The following is a 22,638-nucleotide window of genomic DNA, read 5'->3' as shown; positions in this document are numbered from 1 at the left end:
AATAGAGGAAAGTGCAGAGAAAGAGAGGGTTGTGGGTGAGATGGCATGAGGCTGCGGACTACATGGGGTCTCGGGAGAAATGTCCAGAGGGACGGAGGGCTCTTTGAATCAAAGGTGTCCTTTAATGCCTATGAATGTGGTGCGTGTGTGTAATTGGAGCTGTTTTACATGTGTATCACATGGAACAGGGGCATCCTACAGCCTGTATGGAATAGTGAGATGATGTCTAAACTGAACTGGGGGAAGCAGGTAGATAGAATGAGACCATGGAAATGTAAACTTCACAGACTTCTGCAGAAAATTTTGGAGATCTTGAACTTCCTCATGGAATGAGTCAATCTTATCTAACATTTTAATGGACCCAGAGGTCCCCACTGACATCACAAATCCATCACTACTCCTGACAAGCACACCATTGGATGACTCATACCACAGTACTGGATACCCTCATGTCACCACCTTCCTTGAATTGCTGGTGTCATGCTCTTGCTCTTTATGGAAACGGTACAAGACCAATCACATAAAAGTCAGGCCTAAATGAAAGATGCTGCTTGAAAATGATCCATCATATGGCTTTTTATCTGCATCAACAATCCTCTGTGAGAGATTCTCTTAAGGATTCTAGTGTCAGGAAGACTCCGCTCCATTTGGGAACCTGGTCTGCTGTTAATAACAAGAACTGGAGGTGTTGTAATGTTCTTCTTTTCATCCCAGCTGTGAGAAGTTCAGAACCCAGTGTTTTCTTTTTCAGTCGCAACTACTCTGTTAGCCTGCATTGTCAGTGGTTTTGCTTTTTCTCTTCTGTGGCCCTTATTTCTGGTTTCTATAATATCACCCTGTTTTACTGTGCTGTTTATTGGAAGCTGCTCAAATCCTCTGTGGAAATATTTAGAGTAAAAATAAAATACACCTTTGATTTTGCTCAATAAAAATTTTCATTAGAATCACATCAAATGCTAGAAATCCTATAGAGTGCCCTGGAAGAGCAACCAGCTGTCCTGTCATGCCCACGTCTTTCATTTTTGGACTTGGTGTCTTCTCTGAGGATTAGCTGCTCAGTGGGACCCACACCTTCATTTTGTCTCCCATGCAAGTGGAAGTGCAACCACAGGCTTTACATCTTGCTACCGGCTGCCTTTGTTCCCCACATTCATGAATGAATTTAAAATATAAAACATTTTGCACAAGCGTAGTAGATTTACCTACTTAGCCCCGGAAATGATGCTGCATTTTCTATTACAGTTTTTCCACCAAATAGATTGTTTGGATGAAGTTCATGTGCAGTGCGGTTTAGAAGGTGAGTGGGAGCACATAAAAGAGTTGGGGGGGAGAGGAGGGGAGAAACATGTAAAAGAGAGGGGGTCATAAAACCTGGGAGACCAAATGCTTTCTTATTTACCCCCATATATGGCTGCTAATACACACTGCTTGAATGGTGCTCTTCCCTTCCTTCTTGATCCCAAGGGTTGTCAACCTTGGCCCTAGTGACATTTTGGAGTAGATAATTCTTTGTGGGACTGTCCTGGGTGTTATGTAGCAGCATCTCTAGCCTCTCCCCACTGGATGCCAGTAGCAGTTTCCTCACCTGAGTTGTGATAACCAAAAGTTTTTCCAGACATTGCTAAATATGCCCTGGAGCACAAAATCATCCCCAGGTGAGAATCAGTGATCTACCTCTATGCCCTCCTTTCCTATCATGATAGGTTTCATCATTACTTTCTGATTCATCTTGGCTGCTGGAACTTTCATCATGTCATGGTCATTCTTTCAGCCTGTGGCCGAATTGCCTTGTTTTTTTAATGTTTCGTATGTAACTACTGCTTTCTGTCTGTCCTGCAGCTAGAAGCAAAAGGTGGAGTGGTGAGCGTGTTTTGCCTTAACAGTTGCAACTCTCTTCTTATCTCTCAGTTTTAAGTACTATCCACTTTGTGGCAATTTTCTGTCATCCTCCTAGAACTGTCCTCAGGACTCATGGCTGTGATCTTATCACCTTTATCCTCCCATTTTCTGGGCATAGTTGAAATAAATCATACTTTGTTTTTATCCAGGTGTATTCTTCATCTAAATTTATTGTCAAATCTTAACTGTATACCTTAAAAGAAAATCTGTCTCAGAATGTAATATAGTTTTCTCCACAATGCTTTTTTTTTTCTTTTCTTTTTCCTTTTTTTTTTTTTTTTTTTGGAGAGGGAGTGAGAGAGAGCAAGTGTGCAGGCGCACATGGGGGTGGGACAGAAGAAGAAGAAGAAGAAGAGAGAGAGAGAATCCCAAGCAGGCTCCACACCCAATGTGGAACTCAATGCAGGGCCCAATCCCATGACCCTGGGATCATGATTGGGGCTGAAATCAAGCATTGGGCACTTCAGCGACTGGGACACCTAGGTACCCCCATAGTGTTTTTTTTTTTAAACATCATTCCATTAGGTTGTAAGAAGGTGAAATTTGTAATGAAAATTATTTTAGGAATTTCCTTACCCCTCCCATTTAGGAAATGCTATCTAAAATCTTGGATACAGAGAGGACCAGAGAGAACTGAACTAATTACTGTGACGGTTAGCAGTCATAGCCTGCTTATTTGCAAGACCCAGGATAAGCTCATCCAAAATCAAATTACAATAAATGTAAAATCCAGTGTTATATTGTATAAGGTCAATTAGTACTTTCCATTAATGAGCCCAACTTTCAAGGACAAAGACTGTTGAAATTCTAGCCTGAAACCCAGTAAGTATGGGTTTAAGACAAAGTAAAATATTACTTACATTGATTTTGAATAAGTAGATATGGGCAATATTTTGGAAGGTACCTATATGATTTGTGTTTATGATGCCCCCCCCTTTTTTTGGAGGGATGCCACATAGTTTAGTAAATATGAGCATAGATGGTGAAGTCAAAATGACTGTCTTCAAATTTCAGCTCTAACAGTTAACAGTCATGTTATCTTGCACTGACCGATTATACAAAATCTCTAAGCCTCTTTTTGTCTCATTGGATAATGATAGAACTGATAAGATTGGTTGTTGTGAGGATTAAATAATATAATACATATAAGCAGAGATCTCTGATGGTCCTATGTAAGCATTTGATAAATGGTGGCTGTCATTTCGATTTTGCTGAAGATTGGATTTTGGTGGATAATTGTGAGAGCAATCCCATTCGCAGCTGGTTTAAGAGAAAAGAGAAGTCTGTAGGGTAATGCTATCTCCTGGAACAGATAGCGAATTTTAAAATGATGTCGTCAGGACTTGGTTTCTCTCCATTTCTTGGTCTAGACTTTCATATGTTGGTTTCATACATGGACTTTGTTCTTAGGCTTCCTGTGAAAATGCCAAGAAATTCTCACCTCTCCCTTTGGAATAATCAAATGGTTACAACCACTCCTCAGGCATTTTGTCTCCTAGCCCCTTTGAAAATCAGGAAATTGACCTTGATTGAGATTATTTAGGTTATGTGCCCATCCCATTGCAATCAGAGGAATATGATGGGCAGATTTGGTTAGGCCTTCTCACATTCCCCATTGGATATACTGGCAATGGGAGTAGAGCCCTAACCATACTCTGGACTAACTGTGGGAAGGGGCGGACACTGAATGGAGATAGGGGGCTGTTTCTGGAAGAAGGTGGAACAGATAGGGGGACTCAAGGAACAGCCATAAAAGTGATATCAGTGGAAAGTTTCCTTCTTTCCTCCCTTCCTCCCTTCCTCCCTCTCTCTTTCTCTCCCTCTCTTTTTCTTTTCTTTTCTTTTCTTTTCTTTTCTTTTCTTTTCTTTTCTCTTTCCTTTTCTTTTTCTTTCTTTCTTTCTTTCTTTCTTTTTCTTTCTTTCTCTCTTTCACTCGTTCTTTCTACTATCCACTTGCTACACGAATGAACGAAAAACACAGTTATTTATTTGTAAGGGCATCAGATTATGTATCTGGGGACTCTCTTCTTCTTTGTTGGTGCATATCTTCAATGATTGAAATTGAGATACAGTTTTAAAGAAATACTCACATGTCCTCTGGCTAATATACTTTGCTTTGTGTCCATTCAATACTCCTTAGAAATGTGGCTATAACAATAGCAGCCAGGAGAATGCCAGATCAAAGAGAATCCAGATCTGTGGTCTTTCCCATCATACGGTGCTGGCTGATTCATAGCAACTCTGCCTAAGAGTCTGCATATATGATGTTCTCCTCTCTGTGGTGAACTCTATGAGGGCTTCTTTCTGTTGGTGAACCCCAGCGTGCTTTCAATCTGCCATTTAGTAGAATTGAAGCTTATTTTGTGAAAATTATCATTTAGCAACTGTGTATACTGATATGGTACAGCAGAACATCGTCATGCATAGAGGTTCTGTGAGATAGATCCCAACTCATTGGGAGGGTCAGCTAGGATTACTATTTGTCATTTTGTTCAGTTTTTCAAAGGAAGCTTACTAGGACATCGAAAGAATGAAGAAATGGGCTCAGAGGCATATATGGCTCCTTACCGTTTTGATATTTGAAGCAAAATAATTATAGTAGCAAACTGGCTTTTAATAGTTTAAAAATTAACATTAATCAAATTTACATCTCTTGTGCACATAGATAAGTATTTTTCAATCATTCTGCTTGAAGGGCAAAACTTAGGGTATTTAAACTCATAGAGGGTTATTATGCAGAGCGTTGTGTATGAGTGATTTAGAATTAAACACTATTAAAGCTGAATTCTCTTCTTCTAACTTACAGTCTTTTGAAAAAAAGATAGTAATCTAATTCTGGCTCTTTCTGATTGTGAAAATTTATTCCGTTGGACCTCATTTACCTTATTTCTCAAGTAAGTTAGATTAACTCACTGAACGAAGGTCTTGTCCATTCATTGGATTTAGGCAGGGTAGGAAGTGGTACTCACAGGTTTGGTGAGATTTAGAGAACATGCAGGTCATTTGAGCTCTCGAGTGATATGGGGTGCTCATTTCCTCTCTGTACTTACCATTTCACATGGTCCAGATCATATAATTGTTTTGGCAACACAAGAGTGTTTTATCAGTGTGCCACCTCAGGGGGAGATCTCCATTTACAATAATGTATAATAGTAAGTACTATCAATAAGTACCCTTAGTTCCATCCAACTGCAAATCCTTCCATGTCACCACACCTCTTTCCCTCTAACATACACACTACGCTGGATGTCCTGTCCCCACCCTGTCATGAGGAGACCTATGAAAGAGGGACAGCCCATATGACCCCTTACTTTTTAAAATGTTTTTAAAGTTTATAAATGTTTTTTAAGCCTGTTTATTTTGAGAGAGAGGGAGAGAGCAGGGGAGGGGCAGAGAGAGAGAGAGAGAGAGAGAGAGAGAGAGAGAGAGACAGAGGGAGAGACAGAGGGAGAGAGAATCATAAGCAGACACCACACTGTCAGCACAGAGCCCCACGTGGGGCTTGAACTCATAAACTATGAGATCATGACCTGAGCCGAAATCAAGACCAGATGCTTAACCAACTGAGCCACCTAGGTGCCCTATGTGACCCTTTAAGTTAGGGACCAAGAATATATTTTGGGACCTAGACTGGTATCATTCCTGCTGGATGGCAAATTAATGATGTCCTGGCTGCTACAAAAAAGAAAAAAAATACATTTTTTCAATTAAGCATTTTTTTAATTTTTAGAATTTATTTATTAATTGAAGTATAGTTGACACACAATGTTACATTAGTTTCAAGTGTACAACATAGTGATTCAATAAGTCTATATGTTATACTGTGCTCACCACAAGTGTAGTTACCATCTATTACCATACAACATTATTACAGTACCATTGACTATATTCCCTATGCTGTACCTTTTATTCCTCTGACTTATTCCATCACTAGAAACCTGTATCTTCCACTCCACTTCACCCATTTTGCCCATCCCCCTACCTACCTCCCCTCTGGCAGCCATCAGTTTATTCTCTGTATTTATGGGTCTGTTTTTCCTTTTTGTTTGTTATTTTTTAGATTCCACATATAAGTGAAATCACATAGTATTTGTCTTTCTCTGTCTGACATATTTCTCTTCGCATAATACCTTCAAGGTTCGTCCATGTTGTTGCAAATAGCAAGGTTCATTCTTTTATGGCTGAATAGTATTCCATTTTGTGTGTGTGTGTGTGTGTACACACATATATCAAATCATCTTATCCATATCACTGGACACTTGGGTTGCTGCCATATCTTGGCTATTGTAATAATGCTGCTGTAAACATAGGGGTGCATATATCTTTTTGAATTAGTTTTTTTTATTCCTTTGGGTAAATTCCCAGGGGTTTAATTAGTGGATCATTTGGTATTTCTATTTTTAACTTTCTGAGGAACCTCCCTGCTGTTTTCATCAGTGGCCACACCAATTCACATATCCATGAGTGGTACATGAGGGATCCTTGTTCTCCACAACCTTGTCAACACTTGTTATTTCTAGAATCAAAAAGATTCTAGCCATTCTGATAGGTTTAAGGTGATATCTCATTGTGGTTTTGATTTGCATTTTCCTAATAATGAGTGATGTTGAGTATCTTTTCATGTGTCTCTTGGCCATCAGAGAGGAAATTCTTATTGGTCAAGCAGGAAGGAACACATATAGATATTAGCTATGCACGCTGGTTCTGAAGTATGACATGGCATTAGACACAGGTAGAATCAAGGACTCAAGCATCTCAGGACTTTTTGTCTTTTCTGTTAACTTCACTCTCACTGGGGATGTGGTTACTAATAGATTCCAAACTTACATTTCACAACTTTCAGCAGTGGGGAAGGACCAACTGTTCATCAGTGTCTGTTCGAAGGATTCTTAGGGAAAAATATATGTAATTGGTTCACTTCAAGCCTGGGCCAATAAATGGTGGTGGTCCTGTCCTTGGGTGAGGTGGGGAAATTCCTATGATAAAGGGTGAAGGCACCCTGTGTAGATAGTTGCACAGGTGTTCACTACACAAATATATCAGACAATGGTGAATATAGTTACAGAATCATATTTTAACTTTCAAATTTTTAAATTTTAAAAATCTGACTCTCTGACCACTAGCTCAAATATTCCACCTCTTCCATTTTCTTATTCCCATTACATTTATTTTTCAGTCTTATCAAAGCCTCCAGTGTGGTTCTAGAGAGGACCTTTTCCTTCCTAACATGCAGCCTGAAATAAATAAAAATCATACAGTTGAGTGTTGCCCCATACCATTGTCTACTGTTTATAACTTGCTTCCCTCCTTAATATTTAGGTCTCATCTTCTGGTTGGTCTGGGTCCAGGGGAAACATGGCTCTGGGGACCTAAACATCCCTGTGCACCTCTTTTATGAGGGTTGCATCCTGACCATTGAGGCAGTGGGTGGCTGCCTCCAGACTTCTTTTCACTCCTCAGTCTCATCTGCTCCTAATTTACTTCCTTCTCTACCCTCAGGGAAATCACCTTTTGTTCCAATATCCAAAATTCCCTGGGACTCATTTGCTTCATTCACTTCACTTTTGTGATTTGTCTAAATCTGTTTTCTCTTGTCTGGTTCCCCATTTTGGCATGTTTTCTTGGGGGAAGAAAAGTGGCCCAGTGTATAGAGTTATAAAACTGAGACTGTGGTATCAGATCTCTGTGAGTCTTTCCATGGCTGCCAATCAGGGTACTTCACACTTGGCTCGATCTCATACTGCCCATGGAAGCTGATTGAAATGTTTACTGTTGGACTGTACATGGGGATGGGTGGGCACCTGTCTTTCTGAATAGTTTTATTCCTTTATGGTTAAATTTTAAAATATCCCAGAATATGTCCATGAAGCGTAAATTATGGCATCTCATCCTAACATTTTGGTAAGTAGAGTCTCCACTTCAATACTAAGTTGTTCTTACTGAAGAAGCAAGATTAATCACTGAAGTTACCAATGTCCATTTCACAAAATGGGATTGGGAAAAAATCACAATATAATTTGATGAAATTGAAGTGAAAATGAGGCTTGGAACATGTTATTCATGCCAGTTAATAAATACATGAGATAGAGGGTATCTAAATATAGTTATCTGCCAGAAATCTTATCAACTGTAATTTATCAAATGGTTCTGCAAGTTTGAAGTACTTGTAATCACTTAGTTTGGGATGACTATTGAATAAAAAAAATGAACAGTCATATGTTTGATTTGGAGGGAATTCAAATAGGATAAGTTTACACTATAATTTGGGATGAGCTAGAATTTATTTTTTAGAGGTAATACTTTGTGAAAATAGTAACAGAACTTTGGAGAGTTAGCGGCTGCTATTATATTAATGAAATTAAAAACAATGTAAAGGGGAAATAATATGAGACATATGTAACCACATTTATTCTCAAAATAAATTCTCTGTCCTTTGGAATGTGAATGTAATAGGCTGCGTTGTGGAGATTCTGGCCGGCCCACTAAGGGCTCTCTGAATGCCCCACCCCTTGCTTGTAGCTTCCATCAACTATTTCATACATCACCCCAGTCTTTTGATCACTGTTCATTGAGTCAGATAATCACATCAGCCTGTTCCAGGTGGACTCTAAAGCCAATGATGCCTCCAGTGAGAAAAAGTAGGCAACTTCCCAAGGGGAGCAGAAATGTTACTGTACTTTCTTTAGGGCAGGTGCATCCCTGTTTGTGCGTGTAGAATGTGGATCCTTACAGTAAATTTTACTTTTCTGTTTAAATCTAGTAAATATTTCATGCTGCTGGGACTGTGGTGAGATATGTTCAGACATATAACAATTGTAAATTGTTATAAGGTTTCTGTAAAATATTTGATAAAACGTATTAAGAGTATTAAAAATGTTCATAAAGTTGTACCACATCTAGAATGTGAGGAATTTATCACGTTCATTACTTGAACATTTACCACAGTGCAATTTATAATACCGAAAAATCAGAAAAAGCTAAATGTCCCAATTTGAGGACTAGCTAACTGTATCAGAATGTCTTTCTCTATTTTGTAATGTTATGCAATTATTAAAATATCTTAGGAAAATATTTAACGGTGTAGCAAGCTACTATGCTATGACATTATGAGAAAAATCTGTATACAAAGTACATATTCTGACTCCAATATCACAATTTATGTATGGATGTGTGTATAATGAATACAAAAATGTAGAAGAAAATGCACCCAAATGTTAAAAATGGTAATTTTTAATAAGGAGAACTAAATATAACTTATTTTTTAACACTTTCCTTATATCTTCTACATTTCCTACAATGATCATTCATGTATGTAATCAGAAAAGTCCTACTATTAAAAATATTATGTGGGGGTGCCTGGGTGGCTCAGTTGGTTAAGCGTCTGCCTTTGGCTAAGATCATGATCTGACAGTTCATGGGTTCGAGCCCTGTGTCAGGCTCTGTGCTGACAGCTTGAAGCCTGGAGCCTGCTTTGGATTGTTTCTCCCCTTCTCTCTGCCCCTCCCCCATTTGTGTTCTGTCTGTCTGTCTCTCTCAAAAATAAACATTAAAAAATTTAAAAATAATTATGTGTAAAATAATGTTTTATTTTAGTGTTATAAAAATTAATTTTTTCTTTGTTGTATGAAAAGCTTTGAAAAACTCAAAAGGGTGTATTTATTCCATGCTGTGGATATAAAACCTATAAGCAATCGTATTAAACTATCTGTTGTATTAAAAATTTGAATGGAATTGGGTTCATAATTACACTTGTTTGAAAAATAAATCAGCATATATTTTAAGCATTGAAGATTAAACACATTACAATAACAGTATTTTAATGTAAATATAACTTTGCCAGATTTTAATCAAGTGCAACAGTTTAGAGATATAGAATACATATACAAGTAGAACATACACTTTCTAAAACATAAGGCATACTTTACGGTATACAAGGTATACAATCTTTTTTTTCCACAAAATATATATACTTCTCAGATATGAAACAAAACTGATATGACTGGGAAGACACTACTTCCTGGGACCAGAGTAACACTTTTACAAGTAGTTTAACTTTAATATATGACTTTAGTAATATCTGTATACAAATAGGCCAATTAGCTGGCGTGTTTCGGCCGTGTGAATCTATAAGACACTAGCTGAATTTCGCAAAAGTGTCTGAAAGTTGACAAGTACTGCTTAGCAAGTCTCTGCACAAAAAGTGCAGTGGCAGGTCCAGGTGGGCCACAGCTGCTAGTAACTCCATAGGCACAAAAAAGCTTTACTGCCCCTTGGAAACTGGGCAGAGCAATCTTAAGCTCTGACCTCCTGTCGCTCCTCTCAAGGTTGAACACATTCCAAATACCTTCATGTGGAAGAGTCAAAAATAACAGAACAGGAGCCGGCTGCGGAGACGGCATTTCTGCCAGTAAAATTTTCCCAGTGAACACATTCATCTAGCTTCTGACATCGTTCTTGGAGTGATCGTTGTCTGTCTGATGCAAAATGTGGCAAAATGTGGCTTCACTTTATGTTTTGTTGCACAGGGAAAGAAAAGGTTTTGTTCAGAGCTTTAGAAAGGTTTGTTGAGACCACATAACCTTTTTCTTATTAAATTCTGGAAAGTAGCTAATGTTCCTTTGGTAGTGAGGTGCTGTAGAGGAATGTGTTTCTTGCTTCTCCTTTCACAGGATTACTTCACAGATAGGCTTCAAGTGTGTGACTCAACCTCAATACATGAGGCAGGCTTCTTGGCAGATGTGTTTCCATTATCTGAGGGGCGGTAGGAAAGTGTGCTCATTTTTGTTGATAGGTTTGAGTGGGATTTGGCCTTTGGAGGGATGTATTTCAGAAGCTGGAGAAAATATTTTTTAAATTTTTTCCCCAGAAAGCCATAAAAGAGAGGATTCAGGCAATTGTTAAAATAAGCTATGCAAATAGTGATGGGCATGGCGGTGTCCACAATATCTGCAATTTTACAGTCATGTATGATGCCCAGCTGAATCAATACATCCAGAAAAGTGAATATTTGGTGGGGAACCCAGGAAAAGAAAAAGAAAAGCACAATTGCCATAATTATCTTGAAAATATCATCATTTCTTGGCTTGTTCTTTTGAATCTCATAAGCCCTCTTCAGAGTCTTCCAAATAAGAGTGTAACTTGTAAGAATGATCAGAAAAGGAAACAAGAAACCCAGTATATTCTTAGTTAAGCCCAGCCCAATGGGGAGGGTTGAATTTTGGGATTCATAATGGAAAGCACAAACCGTGATATTGGTGTTCTCAATGAAAAACACGTTTCGGTGGATTATAGTTGGCAAACTGGCCAAGCCAGCCAATAACCAAATAACGATGCAGGTGACTTTGGCCATAAGCATTGTACGCCGAAGGCGGGCTTTCATTGGATGAACAATAGCCAGGTAACGGTCGATGCTTAGACATGTGAGTAGAAACACACTGGCATAGAGGTTGAAACTGACACTGGCTGAAGCGATCTTACACAGGTAATTGCCAAAGGGCCAGCGATATTCCATGGCAGTGTAGACAGCCCACAGTGGTAAGGTCAGTAAAAAGCATAAGTCAGCCAGTGCTAAATTCAAAAGAAAAACACTGGCCACAGTCTTCAGTTTCATGTAAAAGTAAATGACAATCACTACCAAGCTGTTTCCAAATATTCCCACCACAAAAATGATACTGTATAAAGTAGGGATCATGACAAATATGTAATTGTGCCTTCCAGCTTTAGGACAGTCATCTTGGATTCTTTTAATACCATCTTCAGTGGAAGAGTTGAGGATCATTTTTATCTCCTGGGTTAATTAGTCTTAGACACTATGCCAGATGCACCTGGAGAAAATAAAAGTGAAAAGGTAAAAAAAAAAAAAGAACTTTCAGATATAAACAAATAGTTTTATTTTTCAGTCATAAATACAGTAACTCCACTTTAGTCTTAGGAAAAAAAATAGATCATATTTTCTGGAGAAAAACTGAACCGAGAAAGGGTAGGATTACACATTTAAATTAATTTTTAGAACATATCGCTTTTCTAGAAAGTAATAAATATCCTCCAGGTAAACAGAAATGGGGGTGCTATGTGAATAAACTTATCTAGGTTCTTTGCATTTTTTCTAGAAGTAAATCCCAGCTTCCACATTGATTAAAAAAGCATAGTCTAAATCTCAGAAAATGCTACTGAATTAAATTAGTTATTCAGGAAGACTTGAGTTTTTCCAGAAGCTTCTGCAAATATTTGCTTCAATATTTTACATAGTCAGTAAACAAGCTATTCACTTACATGATTTAGAAAATCAACATACTCTTCCCTAGCAGAGTCCATCAGAAAACCCTTGGGAGGGAGGCTGAGGATGCTGTGGGGGTAACATCACAGGATGAGGTACAGGCATACTCTGAGGTAAAAAGCTCAGCGTATGGCATAGGCAAGTCTGTCTGGGCAGGGGGCGGGTGCTGGGTAAAGATCCTCTTGCTACCCCAGGAGCAGGTCCCTAGATGAGCGTGGCTGTGCGTTCTTTTTGTAGCAAAGTGTCCTGGGCAAGATGAGGAACAGGAATAAGACTTCCCAGGATAGCTATGCTTGGCATCCAGGAGAGCTGTATGAACACACACACCTAAGGTAGTGTCCATCTTGGTGTAAAGTGGTGCCGTGAGAGGGATGAGACTCAGGTAGCCAGGTTTTAAGAGAGAACACTAGAAAGAAAAAGTTTCTTAAGTGGCCTCTTTGCCTTCCCCAAGGAGGTAGTTATTCTCCTCATCCAAGATTTTTTTTAAATATAATTTATTGTCAAATTGGCTTCCATACAACACCCAGTGCTCCTCCCAACAAGTGCCCTCCTCAGTGCCCATCACCCACTTTCCCCTCTCCCACACCCCTCATAAACCCTCAGTTTCTTCTCCGTATTTAAGAGTCTTATGGTTTGCCTCCCTCTGTCTCTGTTTGTAACTTTCCACCACCACCCCTCCCCCCATGTTCTTCTGTTAAGTTTCTCAAGATCCACATATGAGTGAAAACATATGGTATCTGTCTTTCTCTGACTGACTTATTTCAAGGTTCTGGCTTCAAGTCCCCATTATCTTCTCCTTTTGTACTCAGCCTTATATAATTTAATTTTTTCCCTCTCTTTTTGTTCATGGGGACATTAGCATCCACAAACAAGCAAATGTCACATCCTCTGTGGAGCCTTCCTGACTTATCTGGGCCATTGACTGTTCCATTTGCCAAGCCACTTCAGCACTTTGGATGTAGCTTTTGACACTATGTCATAGTGGTGTTGACCTGTCTTCTCTATTGGTATGTCAGCTGCTTGAGGGTAGGGCTTGTTTCGAATAATCTCATTTACTAATGTAGGCCCCAGCCAATTCCAGGGGACAGATGATACATGTCTGATGAATAAGACAGCCAATGGATGAATGAATGAGTAAATAGCATATAACTTAAAAGCTAGGAGTATAGCATAATGAGACTAGTTTCTGTGGGGCTAATAACACAATTTACATTTTGCTCCTGAGAGGATCAAGATAGAAAATAGTCATTGTTAACCTAGGCTTCACCTTGGATTAAAAAATCGAAACCAAAACTAAACAAAACAGAAAAATCCTTGGTACTTTTAGAAATATGTGGTTTCTAAAACAGAAGATGAAAAGAGGGAATAATATAATGGAAACTAGGGCTAGGCTCTCAGGGAGATATGACCTATTTCTTTCTCACCCAGAAGGATTTCCCTACATTTTGCTGATTTTTCAGTTTATTTTATTATAGTTATTGAAATTATGCCAGTTTAGAAGTATAAATTCCTTTAGGTAAACAAATACTCTCTATTAAAAATTAAATACTTCATGAAAGGTTTATGTGCTAGCAGTCATTTACACCTTAATGTGTATTAATTTACTTATTCTTCTAACATCTGGTTGAGTTCAGTTGGATTTTGCCTAGGAAAAAAGTGGAAATGTCAAGGTTAAAGAATCTCAAAGATTAAAAAGCAGCCTGGGTGAACTCCATAACTGAAAACCAGGGCAGAGGTAAATATTTGTTTCAGCTTGGGCACAAGGACACTACTAACAGATAGGAAGGGATAAACTTAATGCATTGGAATCCCTTTGGTGCCCTGAGCTTGAGTGCTTGAAAGCAGGGAGGAAATTCTCCTCTTTTTCTTCTTTTCTCTCTTGAGCCTAACTCTAAGACTATATATCTCAGGCTGGTTCCACTAATACTGTATCTGGAATGAGTAGAATTTTATTGACAAGGTGAGAATTGTAACCATCATTTATTAAAAAAAAAAAAATCTATGGGAAAAAGTTTGCATTTGAAAGGACCAAGTTTTAAACATAGTTTTGGACTCCAATTCCATCACAATCTGAGGTCAGTTTCTTCTTCAGTTCCCATTGATCCATATCGACTAATATGTAATACATAAAAGGTTGCTCTGAACATATAGGGGAGCATCCCTGGAAATTTTAGTAAGGAATTTATTATTTAAATGAGAATATCACTGGAGAAACTCTGGACATCACATTAAATATACTAATAATACTTTACATCAATGTTTATATAAGTAATGACTAAGACTTCCTGCCAGGAAAGGAAACAAATTCTCACATACTGGAGGGTAGAAGAAAGGGGAGAGGAATTTTAGGTTATAGGACCAGTGGGAACAAGCACAGGAATTTTAGGTTATAGGACCAGTGGGAACAAGCACAAATGAAAATAGTGCATCCAGTGGGCTGTCATCCATTTATCCCATATTCACTGAACATCTACTAGGTGCTGGAGTTAGGGATGCAAAGTGAACAAGTTCACAGTCCTTCTCCTCTTTTGAGGCATTTGAGTCTAGTTGTGGGGGGACAAGAGATTTAAAGACAGAATTACCTCCAGTGTTGAATACTATACCATAACAGGGTCATGTGGAATGTTCTGTATTTATCATTGACCCAGTTTGTTGGTGGGGGACTTGGGTAGTGATCAGGGGCACTTCCCAAAGAAGATGGCATTTGGACTTTGGAGGATACATGGAAAACAAAGTGGTTAGAACTTAAAGGCAACAGCTGGCCAGCCGAGGTAGAGTAGAAATTGTCATCACTTGAACTTCTCTCTCCTTATAGATGTCTGCAGCATCAGCTATGGGAGGCTGCTCTTGTAAATTTACAGATATCGCACAACCCTCTTGGCAGTGGTGTGGGGAAAATGGAATCTTTGTGACTGGTAGGCACCTATGATTGATGCTAAGTGAGTGGGAAAGAGTAGGGTTCTTTTCCCTTTGAAGCTGAAAGGATGCTGTTTTGATGAGGAGCTGAAGGAAAGAGATGTGATCTATTAGGAACAGCAAACTTATGAGTCCCAGAAAACAGCTACATTTCATTCTTCTCCCAGTTGAGTTTTAGGCAGGGAGGATATACTGATCAAAAACACAGGAGGATCCACCTCTCCCTATTTTTGGGTCTCACCATAGCTTTTACATAAACTCTGTGGCTTATATGAATTCCATAGCACCATTTCTTCTTGGGGGAAAGAAGATGGGATTTGGACTCAAAATACTTATAATAGACTCTTTCTTTGCCAATTACAAATATGTACGGCTCTGGGTAAATCACCCCATTTCTTTGAACATGAGCCTCAGTTTCCTTATCTGTAAGAAATGGGAACAGTGATTTTTATTGCACATATTGTTGTGGGAATTAAATGAGATAGTATGAAAGTATTGGGCATATCTTTCAAAAAGTAAGTGTTTAATTAGATGTGTTTTTTAAAAATCTCTACTATTATTTTTTGAATGCAAGTTAAACATTGACTTAGCCATGGCTTAAAAAAACATGAAAGATTTTTTTTTTAAGGTTTATCATTGGTAAGATCCTTCTTGTGCCATTAAAAGGCTAAAAATACCAGGATGTTGTTCTTTCAAACTGTGAGTAAAAAAATCATCTTAAGCAGCTGAATACATTGGCCATGAGTCAGGTGGGAACTTTCAGTCTGCTGTAAACACAAGGTTGGCTCCTGGTGGCTGCACTATTTATCCACAGATTGCTTTCATACCAGATACCTTGTATTTCTTGACAGCTTCCCTCATTCTTAAAAACAAGCCTAAGAAAGAAGATTTGTCCCTCCCTCCCTCCCTTCCTTCCTTCCTTCCTTCCTTCCTTCCTTCCATCTGTCCTTCCAAGAATATTTCACCAAGACTTTTGATTAGAATATTAATACCTTCTTAAGCTTTTAGGCAAGCCAAAACCAATCTAATTAAATTGTTCATTACATGCTCCTTTTTTAATGAGTTTGCAATCTAAGGGAAAAAATACCACATAGTTTCCTATGATAATAAAGAGAGAACTAAAAGACAAAGTAATTATATTTTAGAATAATCTTCTATCAAAGTATCTTTCTCAAATATCTAAAAGAGTAGACTAGTGTTTGTAGGTCATTTGCTTGTAGTGCTGGGCAGCGCAATAAACCATCCTGTTCAAAAGTCATTGTCTTTATTGCTTTTATTTTATAATTCAGACTTTAGAAGGCAAGTGTTTCTGTTCCTGTGTGTTTTTCCCCCTCAGTAATGAATGAGGCATTCTACAGGGAGCAACTGTTAGTATCCATTTGTGAATTCATTGAATCATAGAAGTTGGCAGTAAAATTTTTATGGTTTCTACTTGTTTCTTTTTCAAATTCACTTGTTCTTATTTCTTAACCTTCTGTTCTTATTTTATGGGGTCTATTTGTACCCTTTTCTCTTTAAACATGTTGAACATCTGTATGTTAAGAGCCCCTATCAATTGCTTTACTATTTGTAGGTTGTAGTTCTTGTATGAATTCTATTTGTTTCATCTGTGGACACTCCTTCTTGGCATTTGCTTTCATCTTGGGTTTTATAATCTTTGACTACGAGTTAATCTGTAGTGGGAATTAACTTCTTTAGGAGGCCTGGCATCTGGATGGTGGTGGCCTGTGAAATTTCTGCTTGGGCATACAACACTCACTTGATCTGGAAAAGTCTTTAACGCTAGTTCTCAGCCTAGTTTCCAATGCTGTATTTTTTCTTCAGATACTGCAAATGAGGCCCCCACCCATTCTCAAATTTTTGTTGGTCTGCAGAAATTATCTAGTCTTTGGTCACAATAGGCAGTGATTTTCCAGTTTCTGGCTTTAACCAAGAAAGCCAGTTTCATTTGTCTTCAGTATGCGCGTCTAATGATCCTGACTTCCATCCTGGTAGACTTGTTGAAACTTTATCTTGGCTGTGTAACTGGTATTGGTTCTTTTCTGGCCCATGTGGTCTCAATTCTTATTCAGAGCTGTGATTTTCTATTTTATATGTTTCGAGAAAGAAGGGTAGTGTTCATTATGCTTACGTTCATTGTCTTCATCTTGACTGGAATTTGTCCTACACATTATTTGGAGATAATGGTTAAATTGCTTGGACCCCCAAATCTTTAGATTATAGTCTTGCCCCTATTCATGCCCACCCCAACCCCCATCATGCCTTTCAATGAATAATCCAAGACCTTCTGGTGGTACTCTCCTCCATGGTGGTAATCCTGGCAGCCATGAAGAAGAGAGCATGGTAGAGAGCTTGGCACCATGGGGTAAATGACCAGAACTGCTTTTAAATCAGATGCATGAGAAAATGGCTGGCAATCCCAACCTAACTTCTCTATGTTGTTTTATTTTTAATTATTTTTTCATGTTTACTTATTTTGAGAGAGACAGGCAGAGAGTCAGAGAGAGGGAGAGGGAGAGAGGGAGAGGGAGGGAGGGAGGGAGGGAGGCAGGAAGAGGCAGAATGAGAGGGAGAGAGAGAATCCCAAGCAAGCTCCACACTGTCAGCACAGAGCCCAATGAGGGGCTGGATCCCATGAACCTGAGCCGAAATCAAGAGTTGGACGCTTAACCAATTGAGCCACCCAGGCGCCCCTAATCTCTCTATGTTAAATACTTTCCTTGGAGCTGATTTTGCTCACCTGTGCAATTCCTAGGTGAATGTTTCTCTTAGCATACACAATATATTTGATTACATTTACTAATGCCACACTAAATAGGTACTCAAGATTCAGTGTCCTTAATGAATGGCTACATGATATGTGTAAGTGGTAAACGGTGGTTTCTGGCCCTCTTCCCAAGTCGACAGCATCCACTATGGCCTGCCCTCACAGGAAATGAAAACAGCACAAGCTGCCATCTTATTTCTACACACACCAATTGTAACCACCTGTGGTGATGGTGGTTAAATGTCCTGTCATCCTCAACTAGCCCTCCCCTTTGCTTTCCAAAATATCCCCCAAGAATAGGAAGAACTTAGCTTTATGAAAGGAAATTCAGTAGTTCCTTCCAAGTTAGGGTATACATTTCAAGGAAAGTAAATTGTGATCCTAAATTTTTGCTTGTTAGAAATTATTCAATACTTTAATATCTAGTAATGTAACACTAAATTACAATTAAATTTCTCTCTGTTTCAGAAGCTTCTACTTATCATGTTATAGTTTAAGCAACCTACTTGTCATGAATATCCCAAGCCCCCAAAGAGCTCCTTTCATTCCTATGATATTTCTTCCCATTCTTTTCTATTCTAAACTCTTGGCTGTCTTTGTTGTATGCTTTTTTTTTTCCCCCAAAAAGAAAAGAGAAGCAGGCAGAGATGAGATATATGTCATTAACTCTAATCATATGCTAGAAATCTTCCTCTGACATATTGGTGTTAGTAGAAAATATTGTTATGTTCAATATAGAGGCCCATTGAAGGCTTTAGTGAGCCTCAAAAGAGCTGTGCTCTGCAGACTAGGAGAAAAATAAAATAAATAAAACTTGGAAAAAAGCTTGTATATAAATAAACTCTCTTGTCCTCTTATACTCCCAAATTCCTCAAACTTAGGGACTTGGAGAATTTCCTCAAGGGAATTTTAACCACATTTTAAAGAATCAGCATCTCGGTCATTCATCAAAGGGGAGGAAACATAATTTTTAATAATATGGCTCTTGGAGACTGTTCACAAGCTTTTCTTTTTCAACAGATGAAAAAGGCAGCTCCTATGTGGGCATCTCAGTCAACAGCTGTTTTATCTGACTTGTGAGCAAAACCCACAATTTCATATGTTAAGCCACTGCATATTTGCTTCTCTGAGACTCTAGATCAGCAGCATAAACTGCTTATCTCATTTCAGATTCCACTTTAAGGGGTATGAGGGAAGTTACTGGGAAGGAGAGGAAGCACCAATTAATTTATATTTTTAAGAAATTATGAAATTTTTATAGAATTTCTATGTGTTATCAGCTTTATGTTAGAATTTACTGGCCACATGACAATTCATTTCAGATTAAAGTTTTTAACATTTTGGAGCCCCTGGGTGGCTCAGTCAGGTACGTGTCCGACTGTAGCTCAGGTCATGATCACGTGGTTCATGAGTTCGAGCCTTGCGTCAGGCTCTGCTGACAGCTCAGAGCCTGGAGCCTGCTTCAGATTCTGTGTCTCTCTCTCTCTGCCCCTCCCTTGCTCATGCTCTCTCTCTCTCTCTCTCTCTCTCTCTCTCTCTCTCTGTCTCTCTCTCTCTCAAAAATAAACATTGAAAGAGTTTTAAAAAATAAAGTTTTTAACATTATAGAAATCACATAATCATAAATTTTAAGTGAAGCTAGAAGGATCAAATATTCCCTGTATTATACATGTTTCCCCCAATTGCCCAACGTTCAAATTGGTCCTACACAATGTATAAGGAGACTAGGGTTCTAATTTTGGTTTTCTTATTCACTAGCAAGGTGACCTTGAACCAGTCACTTAGCTTTTCTACACCTCTGCATTCTCAGGGAGCTGACACATGGCTAAAGAAATCTCCTGAAACACTGAAATTTTATAACCTTTTTTTTTGGAATAGGTATTTATCTTTTGAAGATAAAGGCAATGATGGCTTGACAAGTAGAAATGACCTGATAAATCATTAAATCAGCCAAAATCTATCGATTGATATAGATATTATTAATGCCACAATGATTTAATAACATTCTCTAGTTAGATACAAGAAGTCTTTTTCTTAAAAACGAAATGAATTTTACCTTTTACTGGGGATAAATAAACTCCACATAAGAGTATTATATTACAGTGATATTCCCCCCCCCCCATTTTTTAGATTATCTACTCAAAGAAATGTTTTCCCAGCACAGCATTTGGATAGCTGGTTGTGACCCTAGGTTATCGTGGTCAAGGTTATAGAGGTCGACTATCTAGACTAGCTAGATTAGTTTCTAGACTGTGAGTCTCTCAGGCATCCCCTGTGTTATTCATTGGCCATTCCACATGAAAAGGTAGAGACAGATTGTTTCATGGCTGCAAATCAAAATTAGAAGCAGGCCCTGCAGTTAGGGAGTCGGGATTATGTTATTTTATGAAGAAGGTGGCAGAATGTGTTATTGTTAAAATAACTCCTACAAAACAAACCTACTTTCAGGTAATTTTTTTTTTTTTTGGTGGGGAAAATACAACTTTTTAAAGTTTAGTAAATAGTTAATGTGATTCATTTGCCCAAATAAAAACACACAGATGAGGACAGAGAATTATAAAAGAACCCACGGTAATATATTATTTGCAATAACATTTTCAAGTATTTTATTAGTCAATATTTTGAAGTGCTAAGTGGACTTTTGTCCTAAGAAAATGAATTCTGTAAGGTAATGTTTGATTTTATCATAGAGTTACTTTTTGTTTTTTGAAACACAGTTTCATATGCTTCATTTTTTTTTAAACATTAAAATGCTATAAAAACTGAGAGCAGAATAGTCTGGCAGAGAAAACACTGGACTAGAGTCCGGTCAAAGAGCCTGCTCTGTCACTAACCAGTGACACAATCAGACACAGGTAATTTAATCTCTTACTTTGTTATCTCTTAAATATTAGAAAATACTTAGAATGGAAATACTAACACTTGTTCTCACCTCTGTTTCATAGGTTGTTAAAGGTAAACAGTGAGGTCTTAGGAAAAGATAAAAGCACTTTGAAAATACAAATTTTATAATATCATTTATGTAATGCAAGGGTAAGTAAAATTTAATGAAAGAGAGCTCAGAACCTCAAAAATAAATAGAATTATTTTCATTCAAAAATTCAGCAGAAGTATTTTTCATTATTTTCATCTAATGCATTTATTTCAAGCATTATAATGAGGCACTTGATGAATGTGGAAAGAAAGGTAAAATGGTAGATCTTGCATGGCTTCCACAGTTAATACTTGTGGCAACAAATGTTTAGGTACAAAGTGGAGCCCTAAGGTTAAATCTGACCAACACATATATTTTCCTTGGCCCCCAAAAACTCTATAATATATCTTCTGGAATTTGAATTTTCTGTAGTTTACTAACCGCTGCCACTCTGTTTTCTGGTTCTGTTGGTCAGTGCTGTCTAAAAGAAACTTAATGTGAACCACATACATAATTAAAAATTTCCTAGTAGCCACACTAAAAAAGTCAAATTAAACTCCTCAATAGTAGACTCCTGAAATACAGCTTGGGAATTATTCATTAGACTGTGTATTTCTTTCAAACATTCAGGACTGGTATAGTTAAAGGGTGCCCAACAGGATGCTATCTGGTAAAATACTCCTTGCGCTCATTCATAAATGTCTAGAATTTCTTTAACTGGGATTGGGTTGGCAATACCCACTTCCATGCCTCCAACATCTCCCTGAGGAAGGAGATACACTGACTCAGATGAAAGCCAGACTAGCAGTAGAAGGGCATGGTGATGGTAACCAAAAAATCTGAGGCAGTATGTGATTTACCTCTTCTGACCTATGGGGTCTTTTGCTTTTCTCTTAACCTGTGACTCATTTTCTTCATCTGGAAAATTATAATAATAATAATAATGAAGTTAATGATAATGATGAAGTAAAAAAATATCTGTCTTGTCAGGCTCACAACGTTGTTGGGAACATCATGAGGTGATACATGTGGAGATATCATAAGATTCTGTAGATTTGAGACTTTTGTTAGTGTTCTTAACTTCATACTATGGTATAAATGACTAACTTCCCCTGTACCAGCAAATCTGGATAAGGAGAATTGGGAAATTGCACTCAGTGCTGGAAGTGGAAGAAGAGGCTAATGTACCAGAAAGAGGTAGAGAGGCTCAGAGAGGGAGGCTGATGCACTGACAAGCTACTTGGATTGGACACCTCTGCTAGCTCTAATCGTTCTCTTCAATACCTATATGATTTTTAAGTATAAATTACAATGATACTACACCACTGATTATAATGAAAAGTTTAGACCATTCTGTCTGCTGTTATATTACCACTCCATTCATTTCTATGTGGGACTACTTGTGTTTTCTAACGAAACAGCCTGTGATGAGCGGCACAAATGCTGGGCCAATAAAAGGTAACAACGCTTTGCCGATTGAAAACTACGATGAGATACTGGTGACTGCTGCTTCCTGTGAAAACTTCATTAGCAATAAATGGGTTACCAGATGTCACATGTCAGATTTGAAATTAAAATATATTCCCAGTATTTGTGTGCAGTCTGAGCGGCGGGAAAAAAACGAACTCTTTCCAAGAGAGCTGCATAAGATACTGTACCACTTTTGCCTTTGATTGTTTGTTTCTCCTCTAAATGTAAAACGAAAGCATCCCTTGGTTTGTAAAGTGGAAATACAGCATTTCTGCATAGAGGGGCTATGTGCTGAAGTGGCACATTACCCGTGCAGCAACAACTCTTTAAGGACAAGGGGAGTATTTTTGAATATTCTCTGCCACACCAAGACCACCATCTCCTCTTGTTTTGCCA

At 38.2% G+C, this 22,638-nt stretch overlaps 1 protein-coding gene across 1 annotated transcript in view; it reads right to left on the bottom strand.

Annotated features, from left to right (window-relative positions):
- Positions 1 to 9,683: 9,683 nt before the first annotated feature.
- The window catches only part of AGTR1 (angiotensin II receptor type 1), a 53,289-nt gene continuing 40,334 nt past the window's right edge, over positions 9,684 to 22,638 (bottom strand). Inside the window, exon 3 of the mRNA XM_047876573.1 lies at positions 9,684 to 11,723. Coding sequence (XP_047732529.1) covers positions 10,589 to 11,677 — 1,089 coding nt within the window. The 5' untranslated portion in view covers positions 11,678 to 11,723 and the 3' untranslated portion in view covers positions 9,684 to 10,588. The remainder of the gene's footprint in view (positions 11,724 to 22,638) is intronic.

This window comes from Prionailurus viverrinus, chromosome C2, assembly GCF_022837055.1.
Source record: "Prionailurus viverrinus isolate Anna chromosome C2, UM_Priviv_1.0, whole genome shotgun sequence".
NCBI lineage: Eukaryota > Metazoa > Chordata > Mammalia > Carnivora > Felidae > Prionailurus > Prionailurus viverrinus.
Note: the sequence above shows the minus strand (reverse complement) of the source record. Positions and strands in the feature narration are given on the sequence as shown.